The sequence below is a fragment of the Drosophila melanogaster genome, chromosome 3R (genome assembly GCF_000001215.4).
Source record: "Drosophila melanogaster chromosome 3R".
Taxonomy (NCBI): Eukaryota; Metazoa; Arthropoda; class Insecta; order Diptera; family Drosophilidae; genus Drosophila; species Drosophila melanogaster.
In genome coordinates this window covers 15910371-15919689 of record NT_033777.3, presented here as the reverse complement: position 1 = coordinate 15919689, position 9319 = coordinate 15910371, and the positions used below count along the sequence as shown (strand labels likewise).

General features: G+C 48.4%; 1 protein-coding gene across 8 annotated transcripts; it reads left to right on the top strand.

Annotated features, from left to right (window-relative positions):
• Positions 1-1682: 1682 nt before the first annotated feature.
• Positions 1683-9318, top strand: CG45105 (uncharacterized protein). Of its 8 annotated transcripts, NM_001300418.1 has the most exons (9): positions 1683-2133; positions 3074-3284; positions 3345-4733; positions 4810-4894; positions 5187-5304; positions 5739-7025; positions 7520-7644; positions 7872-8635; positions 8727-9318. In NM_001300418.1, exons 1-6 carry the CDS (start codon positions 1886-1888, stop codon positions 5851-5853), a joined length of 2166 nt encoding a protein of 721 aa, NP_001287347.1. In that variant the 5' UTR covers positions 1683-1885; the 3' UTR covers positions 5854-7025; positions 7520-7644; positions 7872-8635; positions 8727-9318. The 8 variants fall into 8 exon arrangements, with proteins under 8 accessions (NP_001287347.1, NP_732085.1, NP_732086.1 ...); NM_169682.2 differs by lacking the exon at positions 5739-7025; NM_169683.2 differs by lacking the exons at positions 1683-2133; positions 5739-7025 and having other exon boundaries at positions 2968-3284.
• Position 9319: the final 1 nt, after the last annotated feature.

The window sequence follows — 9319 nt, the reverse complement described above, 5'->3', positions numbered from 1 at the left end:
GACAACGATCACAGCAGAGAGTTCGAGCTGCAACTTTGCACAGGCAAAAATATTGTGTCTTACGAGAATACACTGAATTAGGATTCAAGCTGCAGTATTTCCTAATGCTCATGTGGCCATCAAATTGATTACTCAATAAAATGAGATGTTAAGACTTATGACAATGAATTTATGAAGCCAAACAATTAATTTTTCCTGTGTAGCTGTCGAAGTTGCTGTTGCCGGAGCTAAGGCTGGAGCAATGAAAATTGCTGAGAGCGCCCCGAGGGCTTCCAACTTGGATTGGGACTGGACATGGTTTGGACCCGGGTCTCTTGCCGCTGCTCTTGACCACGATCGATAAGGCTCGCACACATACGGCCACTTCAGAGACGTGCTTTTCGTGTAGGTTATGTTTATGAATTGTCTTGCAGATTTTTGCACACGGAATTATGCGTTTATCTCAGAGGGTTAATTTCACTGTTTGCTGCTGTTGTAGCTGTTGCTGCTGCTCTATTGTTGCTGTTATTGCTGTTGTTTTCCATGGCCTGGGTAATTAAATCGCAAGAAGCTGATAATATATGGAAAAGGGCTCAAAGTGTGCAGGAAAATGGTTTGTTTTGCCCCTTTTTTTGGCCAAAAGGGTTTTCTGGCTCTGCCGCTGCAATTTCTGCTGATGCGCTTGCTGCTGTGCATTTGCCCGCTAGGAAATTATTCATGATAACAGAGATTGCATTGATTGATTGTGTGGCTGCACTTGGGATGGGTTCGACTCGGATCTCCTGATCAGGCTTTGGGTGCTCCGGGGTGCTTTGCGGGGCTTGTGGAGGGGGCCGTGGGGTCGCTGGGTTCCTGGGAGCTGTTGCATCGACGGCTACCGAGTCTGAGTTATTTGGGCTATTAAATGTCTGTGATTTGGTCATAAGTTATAGGAACATCGACAATCAATTGTTGGCGGGTCTAGGCGGTTACCACATGTGGCAGTAGCTGGCCCCTGGCAGCTGAATACTGAAACTTAATAGTCTTCGAAAGGAATTTGGTAAGAGTACTGTATGAAGAATATTCATATTTAATATGGAAAACCCGATTGGCCTTTATTAGTTTTCCCATTTCAATTGAATTCATTGAATTTCTTTTTAATTCAACTCTTAGCATTTCACTCTGACACTTTGACCTTCTTACTCTCTTATAAAGTTTAATTACTCCTAATTAAATTACTCCAGCTATTAGCAACGTAGGTCATAAATAAATCCACCCAAAACTAAATATAACTGCAGAAATAAACCCAGTTAGGAGCCCTTAAGATATGCAATGAAAACGTTTTTGGCCTCGATTCGCACAGAGAGACAAGCCCAAAGTTGAACAACCCAGAAGAGGAGCAGAGTGGGGACCATGTATATGACCAAATATTGGCACAAATGAGCGTGTCTCTAGTGCATTGACGAGTCCCCCTTTGGTATCGATCAAACAGAAGACGAGCCAATACCGGAGAGATTCCAGGACAAGCCCCCATCGAATTGGTGAGCTGCCATGGCGACAATTGCATTGCTGCGAAGGAAATGCTAATGGGAGTGTTTTGGAATCTTGCTGACAGGGCACGACGTGGCACCAAACCCATTACCACGGCACACTAAACCATATATACCCATGGATGGGGGATATTGGGCCGAACGAGTCTATAAAAGCCCCGACTTGTGTTTGCCGCCGTTTCAGTTCAACTTCATCGCGTCGTCGTCCTGTCGCTCACTCTTTTGCAGAAGCAAAGAAACAATTAAAGTGCAACCGCAAGGCGGAAGGAAGTGCATACCACAAGTGATTCCCCTGCTCCATTGCCGAGTTGCATGTTGGATTGTGCCACAAACTTTTAGCCAAGTTCCCCCCATGCCCCCATGCCCTTGTGTGTAAAATGAAAGCAGACAACTTCTTCAAGTACGGCGCCCCTTTGTACCAACCGAAAAATACCAACCGGAGCCACTCGCACTCGCAGAACCAACCGCAAGCCCACACCGGCAACATCGGCCATCTGACATCGTCGCCGCTTCTGACGAGCGACGACCTGCGTCATCTCACCCAGCAGCGGTCCACCGGATACTCGGACAGGGAGAGCATCGCGAGCGTCAGCAGTGCGGGTGGCCGGATTAAGAGGCGATCGAGGTAATACTTTCGGAAGGAGGAGAAGGGCGCAAGTGGGAGCTAAAACTTTCGAGATGTCTTGAGATGTGGTCAAAAGTTGTTTTCGTTGTAGTTATTTCCTTAGGAACTGACAGATGCAGTTTACGTCAACTTCTCCTTGCGAATAACAAAGCAGCTGCACAACATTGTAGGGTTAAGTCATCAAAGGGCACCTTAGGGAATAAAGCTTAAAAAATTATTTTTTAATTGTAAAGATTTTTTTTTTGTGGTCTTCGTTTTACAAAAGTCATTTTATTACAGCCAGGTGAAATTTAGACCATAACAGATTTTAAGCAATGCAAGAACGTAGAAATCGATATATTTTAATCAAAGAAACAAAAATAATGGAAAAAATCATGTCTAGATATATTCTCTTATGTCTTATCTCTTAAGTCTGGGCCGTATATATTGTTGAGTAATCTAGAAGTTATATTAGACTTCACTTAAGGAACTACTTTTAAAATCGTGTGCTCTTTCCTATTATATAATACTTCATTTTATAACTACAAAAATTAAAAGTTAGAAATCTTGGACTTACATTCAACCCAGCTTTTTTTAAATTCCTTAGTGTATGTTAACACTGATAGATAGTTTGAATCATCGAGTTATATGTTGCTCTATTACCACTTGCCATGGGGTATCCAGGATTTATCAACCCTTGTGGAGGTGTTTGCTCAACCATGACGCATGCACTCGGCCACAGGAGCAGGGTTAAATTTTTATTTTGGCCAACCTGTCGTCCTGGCAACAACTGCAACACCAACTCCAATTGTCACCCCGAAAGGCAGCTTCAGATAGGTTTTTTTCGTTTCGGGCACAGTTCCATTTTCCACTTCAGTTGCTGAGCAACTTTGTTCCGTAGTCAAATTCAGTCTAAAAATGTGATCCTAGATGTGCCCTCCAACTTTTTTTTAACTTTTAGAAATTTCCCGATGAAGTCTTCGAAGGGAGGCATCACCAAGAAGTGCAAGACTATGGATTACACCAACTACGCCTATAATGAGGCAGTGGGTCGCCTCAAGGTAATGCTGGCCGACAACTCGTACGTGGCACCCAAACTGGGAGGAGGAGTGTCTTCCTATTTGCGCAACCTTAACGAGGATTCCGGGGACAACTTCTCTGACAACCTATCGGTTCGTTTTCCAATCAATTCAGTGCAAGGAATTCCTGTAACACTACATATACTTCTATAGGTAATTGAGCGACCCGTCTTCTCGGACATTTCCAAGTACTTGTCGCCCAGCCAGAAGTCGCGGATCAGCTCCTATCGCCCCAAGAAGAGCTATGCCTCGGGATATCTCTCGGCTTCCAAGGAGAATCTAGCTTCCACTCCTTCGCTTTACCCGAGCGCCTCAGTTCCGTCTGCTCCTCTTCCCTCGGACAGTGTCCCGGCTCCTGTGGAGATTTTCAGCTTTATCGAAAAGCAAGAGGACTACATCGAACAGCTGGAAAAGGAATCCAAGTACTGTCGCAACGAGCTGACCAATCTGTTGGGTAAAGTCAAGGATGTGATCAATGAAAATGAGCAGTTGACTGAGAACGCTCGCTCTGAGTTGGTGGGTCTCGGTTCGGGAAATTCGAAGCATCCAATTGTCACTACTAGTCCTTCCTCGGACAGTGACGAGCACTTGATGTTCGCCAGTGGACGTAAGACCCCGTCGACCCCAAGGAAAGGTGCCTCCAAGGGACAGGTGCAAAGTCCTCGTTATGCAAGTGCACCCAATATCGTTTACGAGGCCAGAATCAGCGAGCTGGAAGCCGAACTAATGCAGGCCAGCATCGATCTGAGGCGTCTGCGTACCGAGAACGAGGAGCTAAAGCGGAAACTGAGTCATACGGATCCCCTAACCACTGTGGCCACCTTGTCCGGGGGGTCCAACTGTGAATTGCATCGCAAGCAGCTGGAGAGCCTGCAGCAGGATAAGCAAACTCTGGAGGAAAGTGTTCGACACTTGCAGAGGCTTCTGGACGAGGCAAAGGCTCAGGGCCAGGGTAGCGCCTCGTCCAAGCGATATATCAACGACTTGATGCAGATGGAGCGCTCCCAGGCCGAGCTGGAGGTACGCCACCTCCGGGATGAACTGGATCGCCAGCACGAGCGGGTCAGGGAGCTGCAGCACGAGATGGCTAGGCGGTTGGCCGAGGAGCGGGCCAGTGCCGAAAGGCGCTACAACAGCCAGGTGGATCAACTGGGCGGAGATCTGAGTTGCCAATGGGAGCAGGTGTCCAAGCTCCAGTTGGATCTGGAGCGTCAAAAACGCTACGAAACAGATCTCAAGCGGGATGTGGCCAGTCGCAATTCGCAGATCGAAGAGCTGAAAATGGAACTAAGAGCCAATAGGACCACCTTCCTGGCGGACATGGCGCAGGTGAATGCAGAGAAGCAATCTCTGGAGCAGGACATCACCTCGCTGCGCCTTCAGTTGGATCGGGCTGCCAGGGAGGCCAAAACGGAGGCAGCTCGTCTTAATGCAGAAATAAATTCGCTGAGGCAGCGCCTTGATCGCGGGGATGCTGATCTCCTGCACTCCAAACGAGAAGTACTGCGGCTCAATGATGAGATAGCCAATCTTGAAAAGGAGGTAAATCATAGTATTCATTGTATTAATTTTTAAGCCTGTTGTTTGCTTATAAAATTAATGTTTATTGCACATACAGCTTGCTTATGGGGAGTTAAAGAACGAGATACGACCTACCAAAAAGGATCTGGACAAAAGGATCTCTGAATTGCAGGATAAGCATGGTAAGTGGGCCGAGTTAACACTTTAGCTGGATTACTTCTATCTTTCTACACCCTCTTCACCTATCACTATCCTCCCTATGAACTCTGGTTAAGCTATTGATGCTCCTATTGTGTTCTGCGTGTGTGTCAAATGATATAAAGTCAACTATATTCCAAAGATTCGAACTCGAAACCAACTACAGAGAAATATTCAATAGTTTATCCATGAGTTTGTTCTGTAGCGCGTTGCATTAAGTCCCATATCAAAGTACATAAAACATATATAACTAAACCGTTAAATGTCTGTTTGTAGCGGGAACGGTAAATGAGCTTGAGGAAATGATAACATCTCAGAAGCAACTCATGGATAAACTGACCAACGAGTGTAAAACCTTAACGGGCAAATTAGAGGACACGACCTACAAGCACAAGTAATTATGATCAAATAATACCTAAGCGTATCTCACCTAGCAATTCTGCAAACTCAAATCGATTTGGCTTTTAGAAATCTATTTTATACTATAGTGTAAGTCTAAATAATACCAGTTCGATTAAGTTTATATAGTCACAGTTAATTATTACAAAACGACACCCAAAAAGGTATGTGGGCAATTGATTGAAAGCCTTTTGACATACGGAAACCACCGCACATCGCAATATGAAATTCGAGGCCAAACCAAAGTTTTCCCACCAGTACATTCCGAACACCAATTTTCTTTTCCGAGATTCATTCGTTCCACACCAAAGCAAAAGCAATAAAATAAACATCTCGACCTAGCTTGAGACTGGATTAACACGCTGTACTTGTACTTCTTCAAACCTTTCTTTTGCTGCCTACCCGCCACGCAAATTTCATGGTAATTAGAACCAATTTGCGATCTTGTGATGCCAACAACAACAAGCGAGCCCTTGACCCCAACAACAATATCAGCTCCTACAGCATCAAAAGAAAGCGCAAACGAGTTCACTTTGCCGCCTAATCTGGAACTGACCGATTATCCAGGAGATGCGGCTGTTGATGTCGCTGCTGCCACAACTGCGGATGCTGTTGCCGGCGATGGCGATGAGATCCTGCAGAATATAATCAGAAGCAATGAGCGGCTGGCCAAGGAGTTGGCAAAGATGCCGCCGCTTCCCAAGATCTCCAGCTACAAGAAGTCCAGAGCCAGAGCAGAGGCACCAACGCCAATAGCAGCAGCATCTGCAACAGCAGCGACACCAGCGTCATCCAAAATCAAATGCTTTTGCCCCAGTTTCATGCGGCACAGACACGAGCATGAGCACATCCATACGTTGCGCAGACGCAGCAGCGGCAGCAACAACAGCAGCGAGACGAATGTTGCATGTTGCCGCAACAACAGCAGGGCAACAGCAGCAACAGCAACATCATCAGCATCGCCAACAGCAGCAACATCGTTCAGCAAAGCTCGTACACAAACCACGCACAGCAAGAGCATGAAATGTCACGGCCATGAGTCCACCGTAGACACGCACCACCAGCACGAGCACCACCGCACCACAAGCAGCAGCAGCACCACCATCGCCGAGCCGCATCATCATCCTGGCTGCTGCCATCCATGCAAAACGGATCCGTTGCCTTGGCTGCAACAGCATTTAGTTTTGAACCAGATCCTCAGTAGTAGTAGTGCCACCGCCTGCCAGCCCACGTGTCACGTGCAACACTTGACGGTGGATGCTGATAGTATGGCAGCCACATCGGCAGATGCCACATCCTCCACTGCCTGCAGAGGTCCTGGCAGCAATGCTCTTAGCGCCAGCATCAAGCCAAAGTTGTACTTTGAGCAGCTGCTGCGTCGTGACGGTTGCCACAAGAAGCCGCGTCCGCCCGTCAAAGTGGACGTCAATGTGCGCCTGGTGCCCAAACAGCCCATGCCGAAGGTCACTCGGTCCCTGAACGAGACGTTCGTCAAGGAGGTGGACGAGGTGGCACAGGCGATGAACGAAACCTTTGTCAAGGAGACGTCGCCGGAGCTGGCTCGGATCGATGAGCAGCTGGCAGAGCTGGAGAGCAATCGAGAGCGCGAGGATCACGAGGATCACGAGGAGGTGGACGAGGAGACGGAGGAGCAGGAGCAGGCCACCAAGCTTTGATAACGTTATTCTAAGCCACAAGAATAGTATTAAGTTTTAGGTATATGCATAGGGATAATCCATTTGATTATATCAATTTATAAGAATATTTTCATTTCCTAATGAAACTATTTATAATTTAAAGCATCATTTACGTGCAATGAAGCGTAGTAAATTTAGATTATAGCACTAGTTCTTATTCTAGCAGCAAATTGTATTTATTTTTGCGAGCTTTTAGTTTGCCCTGATTTATGTTGACATATTTTCTGTTTTTGATGAACCACAGTCTGGAGAAGCAGCAGCTGAGAGCCACAAACGAGCAGCTAATGTCACGCCTTAGGCAAATCTGGGGCAAATACAAGGCACAACTGCCAGCGCACCAGGGATCCCCGGAGCTGAGCTCCGAGGACATGCGGGAGGAGCACCCAATAAAATCCGTGACGGTACCTAACAGTATTTAACTAATATCTTTTTCCCTCTTTCTTTCTTCCATCTGATTCTCTTTCTATCTTTCCGTATCTTGATCTGTTTCCCTACATTTAAACTTTCTTGAAGAGAGGAAATATCTGCTTTACAATCGAATCTAGAGTATCTGTCCAATCGAATGTTGAGTAATGAGGAGCATATGAGTAAATTAGATAGCTCACCACACGATTATACTAGCTTAGTACCCGGAAAAGGTAAATTCCCCAATTCCCGTCAATAACCAAGTAGAGCACCTCCATCCCATAGTCCCTAATTCTAAACTGATTTAACCACTCCATCAGAATCGGAAGCTGAAGTCAAGGAGGCGGATCTGCCCGATAAAGACCCTATTTAGAGCCTCGACTCACACGACGACTCCACCCACACACCTATAACACTTGATTGGCGATCCACTCTAATCAAAATTCTTGTACTCACACAGCCGCTTACGACTACCAGGCAGCGACATATGGCACCCCAATCGAACCCATACAAAGCACCCCACAACCACACAACAGCGCCAGCGACAGTGATTACACGTCCGGAGGGATTGGCTTGGGCGATGGAGCAACTGCATCCGCAACAGCAGCGGCAGCCACAGCAGCCAGCATTGCTGCAGGAGCAGCTGCAGCAGCAGGATCAGCAGGATCAGGATCGACAGCCCCTGGACGAAAGAGCAGCATCGCCGACTATGGACTCCAGGATAACGATGACGAGAATCTCAAGGACAACCTTGGCCTGGGCGAGAAGCAGCAGCAACAACAGCAACAGCAGGACGTGGACAGGCAAAGGGAGCGAGAGGAACGCGACCGGGAGCTCCAGCAACTCCGCGAGCAGCGCGAAAAACGGGAAAGGGAACGCGAGCGGGAGCGGGAACGGGAGCAGGCCGAGCAGCAGCAACAGGCGGAGCAGCAGCAGCTACAGTCGCAACCTGTGGCAGAGAGCAGCATTACCAATGCCGGCAGCGCCAATCTGGCCGCCTATAACACCGACTACAGTGCCTACGATCAGCAGCAGTACGACGCCAGTGCCTATGATCCCAATGCCTATGGCCAGCAGCAGTACGAGGGGCAGCAGTATGACTACGGCGATGCGGGAGCCGGATACGACTATGGAGCAGCTGACTATGGACAGTCTGGATACCAGTATGACGCCACGCCAGGAGGCACCGCAGCCGGCCAGTCACAGCCGCAGTCCCAGTACCAGGTACCAGCTGCCCCCCAGCGAATGGCCACGGACTACAACAGATCGCCACCGCCATTGGCAGCGGCGGCAACGGGCATCACGTCCCCGCCAGCAACAGGAGCGACCGGAGCAGCAGCAACACCTGCAGTTTCAACAGCAGGAGCAGCCGGAACAGGAGTATCCGGAACGGGCCGACCACAATCGCGCCCGGGCAGTGGAGCTGTGGGGTCAGCAGCTGCGGCTGGAGCAGTCGCCGGCGGAAAATCCGCTGTGCCACAACAGCCTGCCGCGTCAGCCGCCGGCAAAAAGTAGCTGGAGTCCCGACTGCGAGGATCGCCTGACGCTGGAGTGCTCCATCAGTAGTCCCAGCCTGATGCGCTCGTCCAACGATGAAACCTGCTCGGAATTGGCCGATCTCAGCGAGACCTTTGTGGTCCTGGCTGAAAATGGTTCGGGGGAGGAGAGCTTGTCCCCGGCCCAGACCACCATCATCACAGCCAGAAGGTCGAGTGCACCGGCCGTGGTCCAGCAGGCGGACATTGCCAACGAGACCGTCACCATCGAGCGCCATCTAGATGCCCATGAATAGGGGTCAGCACCGAGTTCTCCAGCAACAGTTTCTTCAATCAACGTACTTCTACTCATGTGTTCCATAATTAAACGAAGAAGGGAAATTCATGTTTTATAACTAATAAATCCATTTTA

Bases quoted from the DNA above. Each gene is read 5' to 3' on its own strand.
- CG45105 (NM_169682.2), top strand. From the start codon at position 1,886: ATGAAAGCAGACAACTTCTTCAAGTACGGCGCCCCTTTGTACCAACCG. The intron at 4,734-4,809 runs GTAAATCATAGT...TTGCACATACAG, and splicing joins TAGCCAATCTTGAAAAGGAG to CTTGCTTATGGGGAGTTAAA. The intron at 8,636-8,726 runs GTACCAGCTGCC...CGTCCCCGCCAG, and splicing joins AGCCGCAGTCCCAGTACCAG to CAACAGGAGCGACCGGAGCA.